Source organism: Coturnix japonica, chromosome 5, assembly GCF_054131305.1.
Source record: "Coturnix japonica strain WE chromosome 5, WE-NBRP24, whole genome shotgun sequence".
Lineage (NCBI taxonomy): Eukaryota > Metazoa > Chordata > Aves > Galliformes > Phasianidae > Coturnix > Coturnix japonica.
Genome location: NC_140667.1, coordinates 52,737,375 through 52,761,941, shown reverse-complemented (window position 1 = coordinate 52,761,941; position 24,567 = coordinate 52,737,375). Strand labels below are relative to the sequence as shown.

General features: G+C 46.0%; 1 protein-coding gene across 9 annotated transcripts in view; it reads right to left on the bottom strand.

The window, feature by feature from the left end:
* Positions 1–1,607: 1,607 nt before the first annotated feature.
* ARMH4 (armadillo like helical domain containing 4) overlaps positions 1,608–24,567 on the bottom strand; it is a 79,034-nt gene continuing 56,074 nt past the window's right edge. For 4 of the 9 annotated variants that reach the window (XM_015865798.3, XM_085547855.1, XM_085547854.1 and 1 more), the window contains 4 exons: positions 9,359–9,390; positions 8,226–8,330; positions 6,114–6,248; positions 1,608–5,902 (listed from right to left, as the gene is read on the bottom strand). In XM_015865798.3, coding sequence (XP_015721284.2) covers positions 5,834–5,902; positions 6,114–6,248; positions 8,226–8,330; positions 9,359–9,390 — 341 coding nt within the window. In that variant the 3' untranslated portion in view covers positions 1,608–5,833. The remainder of the gene's footprint in view (positions 5,903–6,113; positions 6,249–8,225; positions 8,331–9,358; positions 9,391–24,567) is intronic. The other 5 variants (XM_015865800.3, XM_085547857.1, XM_085547856.1 and 2 more) reach the window with 2 other exon arrangements.

The following is a 24,567-nucleotide window of genomic DNA, read 5'->3' as shown; positions in this document are numbered from 1 at the left end:
AGATATTTGCAGTCCAGCAAAACTGGTCTGCATTACAATCTGGCATTGGCAAATGGTTATGGGACCTTAGCTAACATCATAGCAGCTAGTTGAATTTTCCTGCTTATTCCTGGATACCCTTTTGTATGTACACAACCACCTTTGTTTTGCAGGCTTTTTCTTTCTCCTTTTCTGCCATATTACCAAATGTGTTTTCTGTTAAAGAAAAAGGATTAAAACTGAAGCGCAGCGAAGCTCTGGTAATATCAGCCTTTTCCTCGTCACTGAATTCCATTTCCTTTGCTTCTGATGAAAATCAGTTCATTTGTGGCCATCAGCAGCTGCCATCACTGCAGTTCCAGTTGTTTTGAATGCACTCAGTCCCAGGCATTCTGCATGTTGCTCTGTAGCACCCTCTGGATGATGTAGGGGGGCACAGCTCAATCCCACTGATACAAGAAGATTTTCAAGCTTACCACCCCAACTTGGGTTCTGCTTTAGTCCTCTGCCCTCCCAGCAGCCTCCCCCTGCTTATCTTCTTCATTGCTTATCTTCTTTCAGCAGGTTTTGGTTTTTTTTCATTGGAAACGAGTCAGACCCGAAGCAAACAGCTTCATGAATATACAGATGGCTTTTAGCAGCTACCAATTAACAAAGGCTGCGCTGGTGCAATCCCCAAGTGGCCATTTCCCTGGGAGCTGCTTATTTTAAATGAACCGTTTTTCATTAGAGAAGATACACACATATGGACAAAGAGTTCTTGCTGCTTCTCTTAATGAGATGGAGCCCAGCAAGGGATGGGTGCCCCACTGGGTGCACAGGACACATACCAGGACCATGCAGTGATGCAAGCTGTGCAAGGATGCTTGAAAACAGGGCCGGGGAGGCCACTATAAACCCAACCCGCATGCCTCCTCTCAGCCTTTTCATAGAACCATAGAATGACTTGTGTTGGAAGGGATCACAGAGATCATCCTGTTCCAAACCCCCTGTCACAGGCAGGGTTGCCAACCACTCAACTGGCACCAGATCAGGCTGCCAATGGTCCCATCCAACCTGGCCTGGAGCACCTCCAGGGTTGGGGCATCCCCAGCTTCTCTGGGCAATCTGCTTCTTCTGCGTAGACCACAAGTCCATGGATGTCCATGAGATGGCGTTCACATGAGGTCAGCCTTGTGTCCAGGAGTCATTTGCAGTACCTGCATTTGAGACTCCAGGCTCACCTGAGATGTATCACTGAGGCCTTGAAAGGTTTGTGCACAGGCCCTTGCTCACAAGTCACACCAGGTGGGATAAAATGTCCTGGTGCAGACAAAGAAGCTTCTGGCTTTAAGTTCAACATCACAAACATGTCAGTGTTGGGTTCCCTTACAGCTCCTCAAAGTCTAGCCTGAGGAATCTGGGTGTTATTCAGTACAGCCCAAAGCCAACACTTACCTCCAGGTAAATGCGACCCAGCCTGAAACTTTTCACTGTGTCCCACTGCAAGCCCAGCTCTCATCCTTGCACCAAACAACATCTGAATCTCTAAGATTAATAAATGCAACATCTGAATCTCTAAGCAATCACTTTGCAGCTTTACTCGAGACAGAGCACGCAATGAACCACAGATCAGGGAGACAAGGTGCTTAAAGTCAGCTATGATGGCCAGCTTTTTATTTTCCAATGTTTTACTTTAACAAAGTGCTACATTCCATAGTTACAGTATGAGGAGTTGGTCTCGTCCGAAATTGAAAACCACAAGAAAGCACGAGGACTGCTAATATCCCTCTATGGAAGCAGTGCAGTCCAAAGGAACTTCATCTAAGGTGAACACCTGGCATTAGAGACACCATAAAAAATTAGCAGCTGTGGAGTGCAGGAACATTTCATCATGGCAAGGGCTGCGCATCGGACAGGCTGCTTCATCCTATTGGAGATGGGGCTGTGAATGCTGGAAGGGTTGCGTGTTGCCTACAACAAATTCTGGCTTGTGCTATCAAGAAATCCCAAACTGGGCATCTATGGGAAAACAGAGGTGAGCTACATGTCTTGTGCCAAGTCAGGAGAGGGTTATTGCTGCAGCAAAGTCGTCCTTGCAGCTGAGCCGTCGCAATGGGCTCAGGCTGCATAGCAGTGGCACAACCCACCTCTTCATTCAGGTCACCCAGCACTGAGCATGCAGGGCCAGAGGGCACTTCTGCTGCTTTTCTTCTCCTTTATTTCTCAAGAGACTCCGTTAGGCTTTCTTTTATTTTAGAAATATGGGGATACAAACCGAACCAGCAGAGCTTTAAGAGACCCAAGGCTTCAGTTCCCATTGGAAACCCTCTCCCTCCCCAAGCCGCAATCTGATAATTTCCAGCAAATTAATCTAACTCCAAGAGTTGCACACAAAATACCTTTATGTGCCCAGTCCAAAATCTACCGGTCTTGGATGAGAGGAGAAGGAGCTGAATGCTGCTTGTGCTTTAAGGACCTGCAGGAATCCCACTGACATCAGAGGCTCTGCAGAAAACCCCATCTGTGCTCCAAGAGCTCCTGGAAGTCTCACTGGGACATAAGGTTGCTTGTGGCTGCCCCTCTTGCCTCCACCCCAAGGAGAACTAAACTGGAAGATATGAGGAGCATCCAGGCTCTTGGGTAGGTGCTTGACCAAAAATAACTATTAAAGACCTCTATTTCAAAGGGACGTTGGTTGGGATCTCTGCACTGCTGAGCCACTCGTAAAGCTGGCCTACAGTAAGCCCCCGCCAACCAGCAGCTCCCACTCAAGGCACCGTATTGGTGGGTAGCAAACCCAGGAGCAAAGCATGGTAGAGTGGGGGTCAGAGCTAGAGCCAGGACTGGAGGGAAGCTGAAGTACAAGCGAAATCTTTGAGCAACCCTTCTATCCACAGATCTGGCTAAAGCACAGACCCCAGAGCCGACACCGAGCTGTGCATATGGCTGGACAACCCATTTGGCTACAGGCTGCCCAGTTATCTGTAGAACAACCAGTCAGATACCTGCAGCAATGCCATCCTTACCTATGGCACAGCTTATGTCCAGCATCACAGCCACCCACTGTGTGTCCTCAATGGGAGATGCGTGGCTCTCATAGTCACCAGGTCACCCACACAGTGCCATCAGACACCAGCTTTGTCTAACAGACCACGCTGCCTTTAATTTAAATCCACTATGTCAAGGGCTGAGAAGAAGAGAGACAGTGAAACTGATTGTCACTATAGAAAATGTTTCCCAAACTGAGGATTAATTAGCACAATGAAAGGCCACATTGCCTCCCCACCAGCCTTTTCAATCCATCAAACTGACAACCCACCCAAACAGCCCTGCCAGAGCTGCATTACCTGCACTCACACCAGCAGCCTTGTTCAGCCATCCTCCTCCTCCCCTCTGCCTAGGAGCTCGTTGGTTATCGATGTGATGTCTGCAGTTATCACAAACAGCACAGGCACATCACTGTTAACAGGGAAGTTGAGAAGAGGCTGCCCTTCTCAGGCTGCTGTTGCACAAAGCCCTGCTGATCCCCAGCTGTTTGGATCTTGCTGGTACCCCTGCTCAATGCAGCAGTCACTGGCAACTGCTCCCCCAGGCTACTTGGCCCAGCAGCCCTATGCTAGCAGGCTGTTAACACCTCCTAAGCACCTGCAGGCTCCAAAAGAGATAGAAATGAGAAGGAAACAAGGAGTGACCAGTCCAGAAGGGAAGTTCTTACCTTGGACTGACCACTTGTAATGAAAAAAAGACTTCAGTTTTGGGTAGGGACTTAACAGAGGGCTCCCAGGCAGTGGCTGTTGAAAGATCTGGGGCTGTTTTTAGCAAAGCAACATCTTCCTGATGAAAGCTGCAGGAATGAAAGGGGAGAGAGGCAAACACTGTGGCTGGGTGAGCTTGTCCTAAAGGGACAGAAAAAGGGACACTGCCTGGTGCGCTGATGGCTTTCCCCCCGACCTGCTTCCCACCACCCAGTGGGATGAACACAAGGGCCACGCACAGCTCCAGGACTGGAAGACTAGCATTGGTAGCAGCATTTCGAAAACAGGTCGTCCTGACTGTCCTCCAGGTGACTCACTGGATGGGAGGGGAAGGCCAGCAGGAAAGCACCCGGGCTCTGAAGAGCATTGCTTCCTTGGAACTTGGATGTCCATCTGATGACTTATTGTTCAGAGGACCCTCTGAAAAGAGAACTGAGCTTCAGATTCTTCTGGTGTGCTCTTCTGAATGTTGTCTCTATCACACAATCCCACGAGACATATGCTTACCATCAACTATATCTGACCTCGGCAACCTGGCAGCCTTTTCACCTTCACTGAAGATGAAGCCCTATATGAGTGTCACCTCATTCACCCCTCCCTCACACCTCCTCCAAGAATCAGTGGGACTCAGCTCAGTCTGATCTCATTTCTCTAACCAAGCCTCCTTCAGTGACAGATGCTGTTTTCTTTATGAAGGATGACTCCTCACAGAACAGTGATTTCCCCCCTTGGAAACATGGATATTTTGCATACACATAAGATTAAAGAGTCATTTCACAACTGTCAAGAGAGATAAGTAACGCAGCCCTTTGTTGTTAGCTATTTCAACTGCAAAGCACCATTAGCTCCCCCTGTTTGGTTCAATGACATCAGACACTGGCTGTTTCCCTCTGCAACTTGCTGCTAGCACTACAGGCAGCTTGCCCTCACCCCAAGGCACCGTTAGGATCCATCTCCACAGCCCTCCACAGCCATCTGTCCTACAGCTACATGTCTTCCCTATGGCCAAGAGTTCCCAGCTCAACCATCTCACCTGCTCTGGACATGCCTCCAACTGGGGATACTGCTGCTTTCCAGCAGCCAGGAGCCTCGTGACACCCTGACAGCTCAACCACCTTTGATGCCTTCCTTGGGTTTGGTGGTACGGAAACAAGATCCATCAGATCTCCCAAAGGTTCTGCCATTCACGGAGCTTTTCAGAGGCTGAAAATGCAACTTGCAGCTGGGGAAGGAGACACGCTTCACTGCCACCTCGATGTGAACGCAGCCATGTGTTAGAGGAGAAGCAGTCACTGGTGCCTTCATACAGGCAGCAGAAGCTGAGGAAACCTCTGACCTGGCTTTCCTTTTACCTACCTGCACACTGAACAAAAGCTAAGGGATCCATGCAAGGCTACCCATCAGTACGTGAGCTCTGATATTTATTGTGCTGTAACAGACGGTGCTGGTTGGAAATGGACTAAAATTGTTGTAGTGAATCAAGAGTTGAGGCCATTCCCAAGTGTCTCCAAGAAGCGAGGAGCAGAGCTGAAGGCAGGGGTGGGAACTGGGGAGAAGAGCATAGGAATGTGCTTCAAACTGTATCAACAACACTGTACTCGGGCACTTCTCAGGTGATGAGGGATACAGTTCAAGTGGGTAATTCATTAATCAAGCAGAGCAGCTAATCTCAGCACTAATGAACTCTAGCTCAAGTAATGTTAACATTTAAAATTAACAAAGTGGACATAAGTCATTCACAGTAAAGATTTCCATTCCCAGGTTAGGTGAGAGCTATTGTTATGAGTAGATTACTGCCAGCCAGGACCGAAATAGTACACCAGGATAATAGGAAAATAATCATCCGTACGGATCAGCTCCAGCTGCAACGAGATGTGCTGTGGATCTGAATGAGGCGCCGGGTGTGAACGTGAAATCTCACTACTGTATCAAAACAAACATCACTGCGCAGTACACGTTGAGCATAGCATGCTGGTTCGACGGGGTGGTACCAACCGCTGCTCGGTGTTTGGGGTGGCTGAGAGCAGCGATGCAGCAGAAAGTCCTTCCTTCTTTTCTTATCCTCCTCTCCCTCCTTCTATAAGTCACTGGATATCACAAGGGCACCGCAGTTCAATTCAGAATTCGTCTTCAGAGCTGTCGGCGAGGAGCATCACTCGGTCTTGCATGCTGTTAAATTCCCTCTGCTGGGGGTAAAAAAGAAATGTTAATGAGCTCCACCTACAAAACTAAAAGGAGCAGCATCCGGATCCCTCCCCCAGGACTCCAGCTGAGAGCTCCAGGTGCATCGCCCCAGAGAAACCACCCCCCACCACCAGGTTATAACCAAGATGATGAATTGAACTGCAAAGTGGTGGGGACAGATCAGCGTTTTCCCTTCCTTGGCAGTTGCTCTACCTTTCTTTTATGCCTCTTCGAGCCGTTCCTCCTCCGGCGACTCATAATCTTAATGCTGTAAAGTGCTCCAAGGATAAAGAGGGCTCCAGCTATCCCGACTCCTACAGGAACCAGCATCCCCGACATGTACCCTGCCTGGTGGGAGACAGACAAACTGAGCAGCACTCACAGCAGCAGCTCTTCAGAGTCCTTTTCCACCAGTCCAGGACTGATACAACCCCACACTTTTCTTATACTTTATTGTATTTGAAACTTTATTATCACCTGCATGGGACAAGGTCTGTTTCCAGGAAGGGACACAACATCTGGGTCTCTGAAAGAGCACAGATGCCAAAGCAGCTGTGCTGACACACTATGGGGTGGATATGATGGTAGCCCCAGCCAGTCCAACTGGAATCCCCTTGGCTTTCGTGAATAATATGGAAACGTTTGAAATCCTTGTGAAAATATTTCTAAGTGTTAATTATTTTACTGTTGGAATGAAAATTAAGATTTAAAGTGTCAAACTGCTACAGCATCCTCACTTAGCTCAGGCTGGGCTCTCAGTGGAGCAGGGCAGGTAGGCACAGCTCACGCCCTGTCAGTGCCGCCTTCACTCTCTGCAGCTTTACCATTCCCCATCTACACACCCAGAATAGATTTTACACAAGCCAAGGGACAGATGCACAATTCACGTCCTTACCTGGAGAATGGAAACGACTGCTGTCATCTGGGACAGACACAGTGCTAACAAGGGCTGTTGGGCTCTCATAGACCCCTCCAGATCCTGCAGGGCTCTTTAAATAGGAACACCTTCATGCCTGGATCCCAGTGCTCTGGGCTGCATCCTGCGGTGCCTTCTAGCAAAGCCAGCCCTGCTCAACACTGTACTTTGCAGGGAGTTCTGTGCGGCACCCAAGTTCCCAAGAAAGGAAGTGAGTGAGAACGTGGCAAAAAGCCTGCATCTCCACCAGGCAATTAAGGCACTTTAATCGGGTGACCTAATTAGTGCAGCGTGGGTAGTTCTATTTCTGGGAACACTGCTGCTGGCACAGGAGGCGAGAGGAGTTTGGAAATGCCTTTTTAGCTGCTGTCCAGTTGAGTTTCTGCACCAGAAATAACTGGTTTTAATACGATGGACTCTCCAGTCTGTCCATGAGCATTTCCAATCTGCTCATCCCGTGCCCTTTTACAGCCTTTCTCAACAATCGCACCAATGGTTTGTACCCCAAATGCCTGCATTGTGAACCTGTCCTCCCAGCCCTCCTGCATCACATGGCCCAACCTGTGAGGGCTTTGGCATTTGTTTGATATAGAACCCCACTCTACAGGCACCTCCAAAGCCATTTCGCACTCACTGCCTATGGGGAAGATGAAATTTCTTTATGGACACCAGTTGCTCATATTGACCTTCCTGGCAGAGAGGACAGAGGAGAGTCAGGTTGGATAACAGGGAAAGGCTCTTTCCCACAGGGCAGTGGGCAGAATCCTGAGCTGATGGAGTTCAAGGAGTGTCTGGACAACCCTCTCAGACACAGGGTCTTCTTGTTGAGTAGGCTCTGTAAAGCCAGGAGCTGGACTCAGTGATCCTTATGGGTCCCTTCTGACTCAGAATGTCCTATGGCTCTATGATAGGGCTCTGCCAACAGTGCATGGAAAGGGGGGATATATTAAGACTGGTGCTGACAACATGAGGAAGGAGGAAACAGGGTGTGCAGGTGTGATTTGTGCATGGTTTGGTTCATCAGCACTTGGTTGCTGGTGAGGAGTGGGTTTTGCTGGTCTTTTCTGAGGGGAAAAAATGGTTAAGGAAAACGAGCAAGATGCAAGATCTGCCTTCCCCAGTGCCATACCCTGCAGGAAGGAGATATCTCTCTTTTCAATGCACACCAGCAGATCCCTGGTTATATCAACACTGCAAATGACCAGACCCCACACAGCAACTCTGCTGGAGACTGGAACATGCACCCTCCTCATGGGGACATAAAAGGGTAGCCAACAAGAAACAAAGTGAAATACACAGCAGGCACACAATGCCCCCTAGTTCTTGTGGTGCTCTGGTGTGAGCAGGTGACACACGTACATGCTGCAATCCCTCCAGGCACCCAACCAGCCTCAGTGTCTGCTTTTTACCTTCGTTGGGAAAACCATTCTCTGTCCTTGCAACGCTCGCTCTGGCTGAATCCCAGGCCAGGATGCTCTGCTATGAGCAAAGTTGGCACTAGACATGTCTCCTCCCTATTGTGGGCAGAAAATCAACTCAACAAGGGCCATGTACGAACCTTCCTCAATCCTTTCATTCCTCAGTCCTGAAAAACTGACACCCAGACCCATTCTTTCCTTAAGGTTGCCCAAAGAGACTATGGGTGCCCCAGCCCTGGAGGTACCCAAGGCTGTGGACTGGACTCTGGGCAGCCTGAGCTGGTTAGGGCACCCAGCCCACAGCAAGGGGGTGGAATTGGATGGGCTTTAAGGTCACTTGCAACCCAACAATTCGATGATTCTATGTGTTTTCAGGGGCCAGAGTTCTTCATTCTTTGTCTTTTTATCTGTGCTGATCCTAAAGAAGAGTTTCTAAGCCCTACTGAGCCACAAAGTATTACTGTCTTGAAACACTCCCGTCACTTCATTTCTAGCTTCACTGCTTTACCACTGTCAACAAAGCATTCGGAAGGTTTCACCATCATTTCAAAATGTTAATATTTGCCCTAGGGTAGCAAAGCCTGAAAATGTATCAGTCTGTGGCTGGTAAAACTCATTATTCCACATACCACCACTCTGTAATGTCAGGGAAAGAGGATCAGGGTCTGGTATTTTTTCAGTCGCCCTATGTTCACTCCCTCTCCTTCCAGGAACTGGCAGCTCTTCTTGTATATGAGGCAGGAGAGGTCTGGCCCTGAGGTGATGCTAAAGCACAAAGCCAGAGCCAAGCTTTGGGCTGAGAGAAAAGGGGTGGGGGAAACTAAGAGGGCAATAAAAAAGCAACTCTGGGAGTTAGAAGAGAAGGTGAACATCTGGTGCAGAGAAGTCCATCCATCACCCCTATCTTTCATTTTGCTCTTAGCTACCTGTCAGTGATATGCTGTGGATTTACACCAATCTATACAACAGCAGCATCTGGTTCATTGTCTCCCAGTGGAAATGCTAAACCCCTTCTCAATTGTCTTTGCAGATAGAACAAACTGCACTGGCAAAAGCTTATTTATTCCTGCAAGGAAAAATGTTTCTGCTTTTGAAGTCATTGAGAGAAACACTGAGCCTCCTACCTTATCTTTCAGCTTCTCCATCCAGCTTCGCACTGAAAAATAAGACAAAAAAAGTTAGAATCATCTTACTGATGTTAATTAGTAACAGATAATAATCATAGTATTGAAATAGATATTCATTAACTTGACAAGCTGATAACATTTTTCATTAGATTTCCACTCTTCTCGTTCACGAAGAATAGAAAATGCAGCAAATGAACAAGAGAAACTCTTTTTGAACCAGCACTTCTCATCCACACACTGGAATGTCAGACAAGGAGGTAAACTTACAGCATGGCTCTATCCTCTGTTAGGCACAAGCCTGCACTGACACCTAAGAAGACATTATTCCTTGTTTTCTACTGCCTGGCATTTCTGGAAGCAGCCACTGCCTGCTCTGGGTTGTCACCATGTACCATCTGAGGACAGGGAAAGTGCTGGAGGGGCTGAAATACCAAACCAAGGAAATGTGTACTGCCATCACAGACACTTTCACTTCCTAACAGGCCACACAAATCCCATGAAAAGGGATATCCAAGACTTAGAAGTATTTACTGGCATGTACTTGGGGATGAAATCTGTAGCTGGTATCAAAGAACCGCAGGTGCTTGGCACTGAGTGCACAACTTGGTGACTCCATCTGCAGTTCTGCATCTGCCTGCTCTGCATGGAGGACAAACTGCTGAGCACTTAAGGTATTGCTGGTTGCTTCAATGAATTCCTACTCACAGGAGATGGCCAAGAAATGAGTTAGAGGTACCAGAGTTCAGCAACTGTGCTTTAAGCTCTTTAAGTAAGGATCTCTTACTCCATGGGGACACAAGTGGAACCTCTGCTGTGCCCATATCTTTCTGTGGTTTATTTCCCTCAAAGTATGTTAGATCCCAAATGGAACGCGATGTTTATGGAGGGAGACTTTACTTCCAAGCCTGCCTTCTTATAGGAGCACCCTTCAAATCTTTTGTTAGCAATGTTAGGGCTTGCATGTTGGTGTACACGTGTCATTAGGAGAGCCATTCTTCTGCAATGACAGCACAGAGGCGAAGGTGGAGCACCATGACCATCAGTACATCACCTTTTTGTATCTCACATACAAGAAGCACAGTGGTTAGGAGATAAATAAAAACAACACCAATACTGCAAACCAAGGGAAACCATCCCAAAACTCTTGCCAAAGAGCCTTCTGCTGACTCTCATTTATTCCTGATACTGTTGTGTCATATAGCAGGAGGACCAGTGACTGAGAGCCAGGGATACACAACAACAGCTTTAAAATCACAGCGCATGCTTGGAAGATCTTGACTGATGTCCTCAGTGCACACATAGAGGCAGCTCTGTGCATCCCTGCAGTGCATACACAGAGACAGCTAAAGCTGCCACGATGCTCAGCCGGCCACAGCTCTAGCTAAGCACAAAGCCTATTTTTATATGCCTTCCACAGTAATTACATTGGACTGGTGATCTTGTCAATAGTCGACCCACTTTCCCACAGCTGAACATCAGCGCCTCTAAAGCAGCAATTAACTCCGCAGTGTTTCTGACAGTTTGCATGTAGGGGCTGCTATTTCCACTGGGGAGATGATCTAATAATACTCTACTTTCAACAAATACAAATTCTGGCTTCATTCCCCTCTGCTTCGCAAAACAACATCAGCATGCCCGATGGGACCCACAAACGCTACAGTACAGATTCACATTTGCTATTTATACAATGGCTTGTTATTAAAAACGACCTTGTTTTCAGCAAGGTAGAGCACATGTCAGAAACCTTCAGGAACCAGCCTGAGAACAACACGACGTGGTTTGTGCCAAGCTGGATGCCTCTGTGAGATGCTCCCCCGGGTTGCTGGATGGCTCCTGTGTCAAGTCAGTGCTCAGCAGATTGCTGTGTGTGACAAGCACTTTTGATGCTACTCATGCACAGAGCTGTTTTAACATTACTGAGGAAATGACAAGCCGCTGTGTCACTGACAGCAAGCACTTTCTGTTCCAGTCATTTACATACATGTGGATGCTAAGTGTGGGGAGGAAATAGGGCCCTTTATTAAGTCGGGATTTATATTTACACTTAATGGCTGCCATCAGTTGATTCCAGACTGCAGCCTCTCCTTAGGCATCATTATACATGATGACTATTCTCAACTTGGTCTTGGAAGAGGAACACTATGGACTGCCATTTCTTAGAGAAACAAAAAGCTCTCCAAGAACACCAGGAGAATTGCCAATAAAGCCAAGCAAATAATCACTAACAAATACTCTGTTCCATGTATTTTTCATCCTTCTCTTTCTTTTGCCTTCCCTGATCACTCAGTGTCCTCAACAAATGGCTTCAGCCTCCGGGTGCAACATTAGTCCTCCAGGTCTGCAGTGCCAGCTCCTCTCCCATGGCTTTTTGAGGATAGTGACCAGCACAGACTCTGCCTTTGCTTAATGCTGAGCTCTGGGCTTCACAGGGAGCTGAGTCAGACCACCGTGGAGCACTTCTGAAAATTGCATGAATAATCTGACATTTCCTCAGTGATTTATAGAACATCTGCATCTCCTCAAATTAATTTTAAATAACATCTAGCTTAAGATTTACCAGCTCAGGTCAGCCTGAGCTGCACAGGGGATGACAGTGCCTGTGCCAAACACAGAGCACAGCTGGAACTGGAGTCTGAGCAGCTGGGATGAATTCAGTTACAGATACATGGTGCTATTTTCAGTCCATTTTGCCCCTCAGAAGTGCTCAGGCAGCCATTAAGAAGCCACGCTGTCAACACTAAGGAAGGAATCTCCCCTCCTTAGCACCTTCATCCCACACCTAAGCTTTCCACTGTGTCCCACAGCTTTGCATCCCCTATATGATTGGATTCAGCCAGGATACACAAAGCTGCTCATTTAATGTTTTTTGTTCCGGGCTCCTCTTGAAAGAGAGAGTGATATGATGTAACTTACAACAGAGAACTGAGGAAGAACTGGCTGGGAAGCTGATGTGCTCTCCCTTCCCTCAATCCCTACAGGTAGCCTCTGCTTACAGTCTCACTTCTTGCTTCTATTCAGAGGGCTGCTCATCTTCAAATACATTCTTCTTCACTGGCCAGGCCTCTGGAATCCCCTTTTGTTCTCACTTCAAACGTGCTGCAAAGCACCAGTCTCAGGGTTTACCCCTGATGTTCAGTGTCTTTTCAGAGGCTTCTTCCTTCTCCCCCCCCAGTGCCCTCAGAAATCAGTAGCACAAGTCCTCAAGGCTGTATGCTTTGTCCACTAGAAATAATCCTCATTGCCCAATTATCCCCCCCAACACCACAGTAAAGTTGCTTAATAATTCTGTTCACTTCTCATTTGTTCTCTCCCCTGCAGAGATAAGAAAATGCAATGACATCCTACAGGTGAAGATTACAATCAATAATTCATGCCCTCGACCCATCGGTTCCAGTTCTCCCTTCTCATCCTGAATGCCCTGCTATTTTATCTTGTCACTTCAGTTTCCACTTTATCAGCTTGTTTTAATCATATTTCCCTTTTTATCACCTAAAGCAATCCTGTTTTTCCACAACAAAACAGCACGTTCTCCCTCTGACCTGCACACCTCGCTATACGTTCACACCCAGCCATCGCATCTTCAACCCAGAGTGTGTTGATAGTGATCTGTACAGCCAGCACCTTCTCTCTTAACAGTTCTCCATCAAAAACAACTGGTTTTGAAAGCACGGCACCCAAGTTTCCATATACACTCCAAAGGGCAGAAGCAAGGCCTGAAGGACGGCATCTCCTGAGCATCCTCCTGCTCAGTCTCTTTGCTGCACCCCAGTGCAAAGCAATTTGCTGTAGGCAGCTCCCCTCCTCCCCACTTACACACACAAAGGCACGCACAAACCCCAAGCTGCACACCTGCACAAGGCCTTAAAACCTTAAAAATAAAGAACAGATCGATTGCTTTAAATCAGCCTGGAGACGTCGGGCAATCCATTCTGTATGTCACAGATTTCATCTCTTTCTCTTGCAGGTAAAACTTTCTTTTAAATGAGGGTACAGAGAGCAATTTTGCAGAAGTGCTCCATGCTTCGTCTGCTCGGCTCTGACAACTTAATGGCACAAAGCTGCATCGGCTCCTTTTCCTTAGAATATACAACTGCCAATTTACTTACGAGCGCAAATAAATAATAGAGAAAATGGCATTCTGCTGGAAGGCAGCGTATTTTTAATTCCAGAAGAAAAACTATTTCTACCCGACAAGAATTTTGATGAATTTCTGCTACAGCCACGGAGAGAAAGGGAAAAGCTGAGGAGAAACAGCCGTGCTCACCCAGCAAGCGGAATGATAGTCATAGAATCACAGCATGGCTTGGGTTGGAAGGGACCTTAGGGATCATCCACCTCCAACCCCCTGCCACATGCAGGGCCACGAGCCTCCATATCTAATAAACTATACCTAAAAAGCTGAGGTGCGCTTCCTAACTCCTCCTTTTACTACAAAGATGCTTTCGACACTGCCATCTCCAGGGCATACAGTCAGCTTTCTCCTGATTTTGCCCTTTTTTAGCCATTTTCCATCGTGAAAGTCTGGCAGCGGCTTTGCCTTTCAGCCTTTGCATCTTCCTGTAAACTCAGGTCTACGGTGCCTTGAAATCACTTGTTGGCTTAAATGAACTGCTTGTTTTTCCCTCAGTGATCCCAGGCAGGCACAAGATGTTAAAGCGCAGTGAAGGTAGAAAAGCCCTCAGCATCCAAAGAGCACAAGGCGTCAGCAGGATGCTGCTGTGAACAGCCTGTCATAATGCATTGTACAACCACACATCTATGGGATCACACAGCATACAAAACTACCCGCGCTCTGGGAGATGAGATGCAAACGCTGCTTACTGGAATGGACTCTGCCAGTGCTCACATTGGGCCAGGCTCTCTATGACTGCACACATCCTGCAGTGACATGTGGATTTGCAGCAAGAACCCACTCTGCTTTAGCTGATCTCACTTGCCATGCTTATGTAGTACTAATTGGGTAGCAATATGTAAATAAACAACAAACTAAAAGGGGAGAGACTGAGACTGGATATAAGGTTTTTTACACTGAGGGTGGTGAAGCACTGGCACAGGTTGCCCAGAAAGGTGGTGGGTGCCCTGTCCTTGGAGACACCCATGGTCAGGTTGGATGGGACTCTGAGCACCTGATGGAGCTGTGGGTGTCTCTGTAGAAGAGAAGATGACCTTTAAAGGTTCCTTCCAACTCAAATGATTCTATGATTCCTTTTTGCAGCTTCTCAATCCACCCTTCACTTCACCTTTCTCTAAGCCACTGGACTTCCATGTCCCTCTAACACCTTCTCATCTATCTTAAGAGAGCAGCAGTTAAACTGCAACACTTCTCTCTGTATCTCAGTTTAAGTCTAACACTCATAGGGTTGTGAAAATATTCTTGGCTTGGTTGTTTTTTCCTTCTATACAGAGTGAACTTTTCAGCATCATTTTTCCTGGGGACACCATATGAATGACCTGCCTGCAGCAAGCAATACCGAAATGGGGCATTTTCCATTTTCGTATTTAAGACAAAGAATTTATTTTTCTTATTTCAAGATCTGGCCTTTATTTTGGCTGGAAAGATGCAGCATCCATCAAGAAATGACACAAAGATCAATAAAGTGCTAAATGGTTGGAAATAAAAATGATGGAATTGGCTTTTCAAAGGAAAAAAAGTAGATATTGAAGTCCGTTTTCAGCAAACAATTATTCTAGTAATTAAACCACAAAGCCCTGAGCATCGATTAGACACCAGAAATAAAATCTGATTACCTCAAAGCCTCATTTTCATGCAAATACTAAGGAACAACAGCAGACTGAGCAGCTCACACTTAGACTCCAAAGGAAAATGCATTTGCCCACATTTGGCGACAAAAAAGAAGGCTGATCCCACATTCCTTCTGCATCATGAACTGAGCATTGATTCTCAGCCAGATGTGATGCTCTTGTGTTGAAATACCAAATGGGGGTTTATGGATCCTGACAGTGGTTCGATAGCCTTGCAATTGACTTCTTGTATAACCACAGGAATATAAATTAATCTTTGTTACTCCTTTTAGTATCCTTACCATGGGAATGCTACGGGTATGTATGATAGATAATCACAGAATCATAGAATCACCAAGGTTGGAAAAGACCTAAAAGATCATCCAGTCCAACCGTTCACCTATTACCAATAGCTACCACTAAACCATGACCCTCACTACAACATCCAAACATTCCTTGGATACCCCCAGGGTCGGTGACTCCACCACCTCCCTGGTGGTCAAAGAGTGCATGGAAATTGAAGGATCTCACACGGAAAATTACAGTGATCTTCCCATGTGATCTCCAGGAGAGCCCCAGCTTGGAAATGCTTCCTGCTTGGAAAGAAGGCAGATGGGGAGGTAATGACAGGCAGTATCAGGCCAAGGTAGCATGTACAGTGCCTTCCACCTGCTGTAATGCATTCTGAATGAAAACCACTACCTAAGCTTTTACTACATGAAGTAGGGGGAAGTCCTCTGTGTACATCCCATGAATTCAAGTAAGAGCAGCCTAAATTGGTAGTCCAGAGAAGTTGTGGATGCTTCACAACTCCCTGCAGAGGGAGATGGACAGTAGTGCTGGCAGAGCCTTCCCCAGAGCAGCACAATGAGGATAATTACTCAGCTCTCCCATTTCTAAAGAAGCCAGCGCTTCTGGCAAATGATAATGTGTTTGCCATAAATGCAGTAACTATATCTAAAACTCTTCATTAACGTGGAAATGCCAAACAACAAATTAGAACCAAGTATCTACAATTAGGCTAAAAACCCACAACGGTTTGTTGTTCTTTGCGAGAAATCATTTTTCATACCATTTATTGCAAACGAGGTCTCATTACATAATGATATTCAGCTCTTCCACTACTTTGCAGCTTTATTAATTGCATTCACAACAGCTCTCTAATATAAACAAGCAACGTTATCTTCATCTATTGACTGTGAAGCCAGATGTGATATATGCAGATTTGGATAATTACAGCCAAAAGGAGGCAGGAGTCAGAGCCAGTGAGAAAACAGGGGCAAACCTCTTCAGTGCAAATATAGCCCTTCCACCTGAGAAGTAGAATTTCCACTTCAACACCAAGAGGTTCAGAGCAGCGCTGAGTTCTGCCAGCCTCACCCAAGGCTCTATTTTAATGTCACATCACAATTATCCAGATGACACTTCCCTTTCAGCTAATAGCAAAGCTTCTTATTAAAAGTTGGGCCTCGAGAGGCAATGAGTGTTTTAAGTCAGTGGATATTTCTCAGAAATAATGACTCAGACATGATGACAATCAAACCAAAATGGTTTCACTGAGCCTGTGCTGACTGGAGATGAATCCAGGCTGACAGATAAAAGCTCTCCTAGGAGGCAGAGCACGACAGGCTGATGACGGGCTATCCAAATGAAGAAGCCACATGTGTGTTTGGTAGACAAACCTGGACAAGGCAGCTCCCCTCTTATCCTGCAGAGGGTGAAGTATCTCTAAATATCTTCACACCAAAAACATACTGAAAGGCACTGAAGAAGAGAAGCAATTTTGTTTTATGGCTGGACCGGTAATATCAAGGTATGCATCTCGGTAGGATTGTTTTTGTTTGGTGTTTTGAAATACTGTGAAATCAAATTTAATCCCTGATCAAGCAGGCCTGGCTCCATAAGGTCAACGGTGGAAAGCCCTACCTCCACATCTTTCTGGCACTGTACTTTAACCTGGGTCCCTCTAGCTTAAGTTTAATTGCAATAGCTTCAAGGGCTCTTTTCTGCAGTGCCCATTAGTATTTACAGATGAGGCTCTGAAGACAAGTGAACATCCCAAAATCTTGTTGACTTTCGCTCCCACACAACAGGCACTGTAAAATCATCACCTCCCAGCCAGTTCTGCTTGGTCCTACAAGTGAAAGGGTTAATTTATCCTCAGACTGACTCTCGACAGCATTTTCCATTGTTTCACTAGATCAGTTTGCTACCTGCACACCAGCTCCCTGATCCCACCTACACCTGAAGAAAAAACTCCCCAGGAGGACAGGGATACACTAAACAGGCTACGATGTTCTTGTGCTGTTTACACTGACAGTGTTCTCAGCCTTCAAAATGCCTCAATACAAAATCAGTGAGTTGTCAGAGGGTGTTTTGTGTGTTTTCTCTCTGCTCTGAAATGAATGAGTCTGCTCTTTCTTCAAGCACATTTAGATAATCTCTAACAGTCTACTTACAGTGAAAGGGCACTACTCATATACAGGCGTTCCAACAAGACATGCACCTCATTTCACCAAATGATAAAACTGAGTTGGAAGGGACCTTTAAAGGCCACCTGGTCCAATTCTCCTGCAGTGAACAGGGACACCCACAGCTCCATCGGGTGCTCAGAGCCCCCTTCAACCTGATCTTGAATGTCCCCAAGGACTGAGCACCCACCATCTCTCTGGGCAACCTGTGCCTGTGCTGCGCTACCACTAGTGTAAAACAATGTTTATACCCACTCTTCACAGATGACACCAAGTTGGGAAGAAGTATCAACCTGCCTGAGGATAGGAAGTCATACAGGGATCTGTGCAGGCTGTATAGCTGGGCTGAGACCAGCGGGATGAAGTTCAACAAGACCAAGTGCCGGGTCCTGCACTTTGGCCACAACATCCCCAGGCAACATTACAGGCTTGGGGCAGAGTAGCTGGAAGGCTGCACAGAGGAAGATGGCCTTGGGGTGCTGGTCAACAGCTGGCTGAACATGGGCCAGCAGCATGGCCAGCTGGCCAAGAAGGCCAATGACATCCTGGCTTGTGTAATAGCGCAGCCAGCAGGAGCAGGAAAGTAATCATCAGTTCTGGCAAGTCTGCACTTTGAGTACTGCGTTCAGTTTTGGGACCCTCACTACAAGACAGACACTAAGGCCCTACAACACATCCAGAGAAAGGCAATGAAGTCTGGAGCACAAGTCCTATGAGGAGCTGCTGAAGGAACTGGGATTGTTTAGTTTGGAGAAGAGAAGGCTCAGGGGAGACCTTATCGCTCTCTACAATGACCTGAAAGGAGGCTGTGGTGAGGTGGGGATCAGCCTCTTCTCCTATGTAACGAGCAACAGGACAAAAGGTGATGGCCTCAAGCTGTGCCAGTGGATGGTCAAGTTGGATACTAGGAAAAATATCATCACTGAAAGAACAGTCAGGTGATGAAATGAGCTGCCCAGGGAGGTGGTGGAGTCACCATCCCTGGAGGTGTTTCAAGAACTGTGGAGATATGGTACTAAGGGACATGGTTTAGTTGGAAAAGATTGGTGGTAGGAGAATGGTTGGACTAGATGACCTTGGAGATCTTTTCCAACCTTGGTGGTTCTGTGATTCTATTTGTTCTTGATGACTACATCCCCAGTTTATCCTGACACACATACGCCAACAGACCAAAGCTCCAAATTCTCTCCTTTTCTATGACCCCATGCACTGGACAGATCTCATCCTTCCCAAGCTGATCAGCTGCTTCACAACCATCAGTTGAGATGTGAAGAGGGCTGGGGCTCCAAGTGATCTTCTCCCGAGACCCATTACTAGCTGTGGGGTTCTCACTCCTACTGAGATCCTCAGGTCCTTGTCAGGTGATGGGATGCATCAGGCCCACATGCTCTATCACACACAGAGACTCCCCTGTAGGGAGATCTTTGTCTAACTCCAGTTTGTGACTTTTGTAGGATGCAGCATCATCCACGAGGGATGTGGATGCAACAAAGGTCAAAAAAGAGGCAGCAGCAGGAGAAGGTACAACAAAATATTTAAAGACCTTTGCCAGTGTTTTATGTTTCCTGGCATGCAGATAAATCTCCACATTACACGCTAAAAGTAATCAGCCTGGAGAAAGATGTAGGCATTTCATCAGACTTCTAGCAGGGGGTTGGCTGCTTATCTTTCAATGGGTTTCGCTAAATCCTGCAAGCCAGTCAGTGAGCAAGCTCTAATCATAAAGCCAACACTAATAGCCTTCCCTGAGAAAGAAATTGTTATCCAACATTGTGCTTGAGAAATACACAAAGCCAAAAAAGGTTGGGAACTAGAGTTTTCTTTCTGCTGTTTTTGAAGAATCACATCTTCTTGGCTAAGGGAGCTCTGGGACTCAAATAGTTGCACTTTTTTAACTTACATGTTCTGCACTGGGGAAAGGTTTCTTTTTCCACAGCATGAGCAAAACCTCTTTGGATCACCTAAAACCTGCAATTCTTTCTAAGTACAGAAACAGTACAGTCACAGAGCACTTCCAACATTTAGCCCTAAACATGGAAGACAAATTGTTGGCTCGTCCTGTAACGTTGCAAAGTGGTTGACAGATTCAGGCAATTACTGCTCAAACCTGGTTAGAGGTTTGATGGATGGACCAAGTGAACTGTTGACTTAAGCCTGTTCATCACAACATCCCGACTGATAAATCTGTCCACTGACTGAGAAATCCCATTTGTCCACATTTATTTGAACCCCCTTGAGACATACAGGAGCTTAAGATTCCTATTTGAAATTATTTTCTACAAGATAACAAGCAGATCCACCAAAGCCAAGAGAAAAAGAAGCCACAGATTTATGGATGAGCTTTTGGACTCATAACTGAGGCAGGTATGGGAACCCATGCGCATTTGATTTGATTTTCCATCCCAGTATCTGCAAACAGTGAGAAGACAGCGCAAAATGGAAAAGAGAAAGTCTGAAAATGCCATTACCTTCTGTGCCAATCCAGCAATGATAAGAACTGTAGAGCATATAAAATGAAGCTTTAAGTGTGGGAAGGGGACAACACGAACTCATTAATACCTGTTCTCAGCTGCACATCTTTGGGCGCTGAGCTTAGACCTCTGACTTCAGTTTTAAGTGTTTTATGTGGAGTTTTGTGTACCTGAAAGACATTGCACAACAAGGACCTTGGAAGGTACCTCTAGTCACTGAGTCATATCTCCCTGCAGTGAGCATAACCAGTTGTTTTCAGGCATTTCTCTCCTTGGAACGTTGCTAATAAACTCAGGGCAAAGTTTGTGTTAAAGGAAGAGCAACAAAGAATATCAACCGAGGGAGGCAGTAGAGTCACCACCCTTGAAGTCATCCAAGAACTGTGGAGATACAGCACTGAGGGACATGGTTTAGGGGGAACAATAGGGATGGGTTGGCCATTGGACTTGATGATCTTGGAAGTCTTTTTCAACCTTTATGATCACATAGGAATGGATGCAGTGGATCAGCAGCAATCAATATCTTTTGTTCATCAGAAAAAAATAATACAGAGAGAAAATGGAGGAATATATTATTAATTACTCTTATCACTGGAATACCTGAAAGCCCATCTGAGATGACATACTCCTGTAATAAATGCTCTACAAGCATGTAAACAGACTGTATTTGCCTAAAAGAACCTGAACCAATACACTACCACAGAAACCATGAAACCAGCCCGCAGATGGATAACAGGACTCAGGAACAGAAGGAAGGGATTTGTGCAAGGTCACATAACAAAGCAGTAAAACTGGCAGCAATGAAGCAGAGGACTCTGCTGGGCTCTGCTTATAGCCAGTCTAGGTCAGACTGAAGGTCTGGCTTGGTTAGTAACTCAGCATCCAACAGCATCTGCTTTAGGAAAGCTTAGGGATAAAACAGTCACACAGCAATGCTCCCCTCCTTGCAAAGAATCCGATTAATTCTCTTGCTCACTCTTTTCAGTTATTCTTTGGTTACTCTTCCTCTTCCCTGTACATTTTCCAGCTCTATTGCATCTTCTTCCAGATGCACAGAGTGGCATAGACTACTTAGGATCAAAATGATAGCTGTCATTTTGTTCCCTTTTCCTGTTTCCCCATCCCACCAGGCCTATGTTTATACTGCAGCATCCTCCATACAGTTCTCCTATGTGCAGTTGTTGATGAAATACAAGTGCAGATTCCATAATGGATGCCTTGAAGCAGATTCAGAATATATGAAGAATTATGAGTTCCACTGTTTCTTTCAAACCCTCATATTCACCATCAGAGCCCACATATTAGTCACTACTCAGTGCTTAATAACTAATCATTGCTGCTGCCAATTAGCACTACTGAAGAGCACTATCCCTTCAGAAGATGATTCAGACTTGGGGATGCCAGCTCTGGTTTGAGATGCTGTTGCAGTAGACATGAAGGTACATGCTCACATGGACAGTTCTGAGATGCCCCAGGAATAGACACATGGAGCAACTAGGAGAGAGTCCCCAGCAAGCACTGGGCTCTAATGCTCCACTTAACCCCCTACACTTAATCCCCACAACCAACAAAATAGAAAAGGACTTCCTTTAACCACTTTTAACAGATATAAGAAATAGTGTCTAAGAGAAAGATATTTTTCTCATATGACTTCACTTGTGAGGTCATACAGGTGTTGTGGGGAGAGGGAGGTGATCTAGACCCTCTGAGATCCTCCATAGCATTAGATTTGTACTTGAGCCAATGAGAGAGCACCCAGGTATGCAACACTGCAAAAACAGTCTGTGCAAACACCTGAGCAGTCATACAAAAGAAAGGGAGATGGGGAAAAGCAGCTTGGGAAAGGAATAACGGAGAAGCTTGGGATAGCTCCCAGCCTCACTTCACATCAATAAAGCCTCAAGTACAATACATTAAAAGAAATGATAGGTTATTGGGAACAGCCCTGCTGAAACCCTTTATTACATACCAGGCGAGGATAAGGTTGTGATTAGAGTTATTCAAACACACACAAGAAAAAAAGAAAGCAAAAGCCTCTAATAATTCTCACCATATCGACCCTTCTCGGTGATTAATGCTGATACCCAACATTTTTGCGAAACACCATTTGCTTGTGGTTTGAGATAAATTTTATTGTCAGTCAAAATCCAAACAATTTACTTATTTCCAATACTGGTCCCTAACTCACACTCAGGCAGGGCAGGATTTATTTGTTTATCAGGAGAGAACATCCTTTCAGGAAAGAACTTAGATCTCATTTGATCCTCAAGTCATCTTAATTCAAACCAACACCAGCGCAGAGGCAGGGTTAGCATCAGTCATTTTGGCCTGCGCTGCCTAAGCAGAGAGAGAACTTCTCTACACTCTCATTAGAGAAGAATATTTTAAAACCATCTTCTCCACAAATTACCATCGCTCTCCATGTTAATGGCTGCAAGGAGCTCTTTTCCTCCGGTTTTCTCTTACTCACTCTGTAGTGAGAACCAATACTTCAACCCAAAAGATCAGCAGCCTCTGATGCAAATCCCCAGAAGAAGAGAGGCAATTCAAGGCCAATGAACCTTCACATTCCCATTTTTTTTTTCTTAGAGGGCTGAAATGCCACAAAAACAGACAGCTCTTGTGCACTATGGCTTATATTGCTATTAGAAAATAAATGTGATTCCTGCAATATAAGGACAAGGCTCTTTGTACAAAGCAAAGACCACTCAGGCAAGCACAGAAAGGAAAAATTAATAACTCTGACCCAAGGAGAGCTGCTGGCCTGCCTGCATTCTTCAATCAAGATAAGTGATTACCGAAAGCCAATGGGAGAGGGGGCTGAAAACCTTGTCTTCTGTCTAAACAGAGCCAAGACTTCTGACATACATAAAGTGAAGGGTAGAGGGTGAGACAAAGCACTCTAAAATGGCTGGGATTGGGGGGGGTCTTTGAGAACTTTTCCAACCTTATTGATTCTATAATTCAAGGTAGGTCCATCCCATGACTGCAATTAGTGGATGCATGGAGAGAGTCGGGGGAGGTAAAAAATGCTCAGCTGCTGGTAGGATCCTTTTGTGGGCAGAGAGGAGGAGGGCATAGCCAAACCTGGCCCTGCACAAATGAGCAAACCCCTCTATACCTGCCCCCAGCTCCAGGAGGCAGCACCTGAGGGCCGATAACAAAGGGCTCAGCTAATCTTACTCTGAGATAGGTTTAAACAGAGACACAAAGCTGAAGGCAGGGCTGTTGTTTCAAAGCAATATATCTGAGGTTGTGACAGTGCAGACACTTCTCAATGTATTTGAGTAAAAATTATCAACTGGAGTTTCCTGCTTGAGGTTTATGTCTAGAAAGGCCCCTGCTGCCTCCCCCTTCCTTCTGACACACATTTCTTCCACCACAAACTATAGCTTCGTTGCACCCATTTCTGACAGCCTTTTGCTTCTGTTTCACTCCTTGCTATTCCCTTCTCTGAGTCTCTGAGATGTCCTCTGCTGCGAGGACAACATCTGAATGTGGCACTGCCAACTTCTCACACTTAACATGCGTGGGCTGTGTTGGCATCCCTGTGCTGTATGTAAAAGCATAGCAGACATTCCCCAAAGCAGCTTGGGACAAAATGTGACAAAAGGAAAAGGCCAACCATGATGTGAATGATTGTCTTTGGGGAGCTGCTCTGGCACTGTAATAGCATGTAATAGCTGTTGAAATTGCATATGTCAAAACAAGGCAGGGAAGAGGATCATTGTTGTTGAGAAGACATTTGGATGCGTAATTTCTTTTGCAAAGCAAACCTGATTGAATAGCGCTTTGCTCCAGGATTAAGGTATGATCACAAGCTAACTCTTAAAACGGTTAAAAAGAAGTGATTCCAAAGTGCACATTCCTCACAAGGAACAGAAACACTAAATTTAGCCACCAGCCTGATGGGGGGAGCTTTGTTACTGCTTTGGAGAAGGAAGAGAGATGGTGAGGAACATAAGAAGGAAGGAAGTCTTAAAGATACAGGAGAAGGTTATCCCCCTGTGCTGACAGATGAGCCAGAAGTGAAGAAAAACAGCACAGATTAACAGGGAGATTTTCCTGAGGCTCCAGGAGAAAAAGAGAATCTGCCTCCCAGAAAGAAGGGATGAGTAACTTGGGGAGAGTACAAAGAAGATGTTAGGATGTGTAGGGAGAAAACTAGAAAGGCAGAAAGCTCAGTTTGAACTCAACTTGGCCATTGGGTAAAAGAGAACAAAAAGCTCTTTACAAATACATTTACAGTAAGAGGCGGGCTAAGGAAGATCTCCACCCTTTGCTGGATGTGATGGGGAACACGACAACAAAATAAGGCTCTCAATGAATTCTTTACACCTGTCTGTAAAGGTCAGACCAGCTGTCCTTGGGGCACTCTACCCCCTGACATGGAAGTCACAGACAGGGAGCAGAATAAAACCCCCTTTGATTCAGGTGGAAACAGAGACCCACTACCCCACTCAAGCTGCCACAAGCCCATAGGGCCAGATGGGATCCACATCAGGGCACTGAGGGAGGTGAC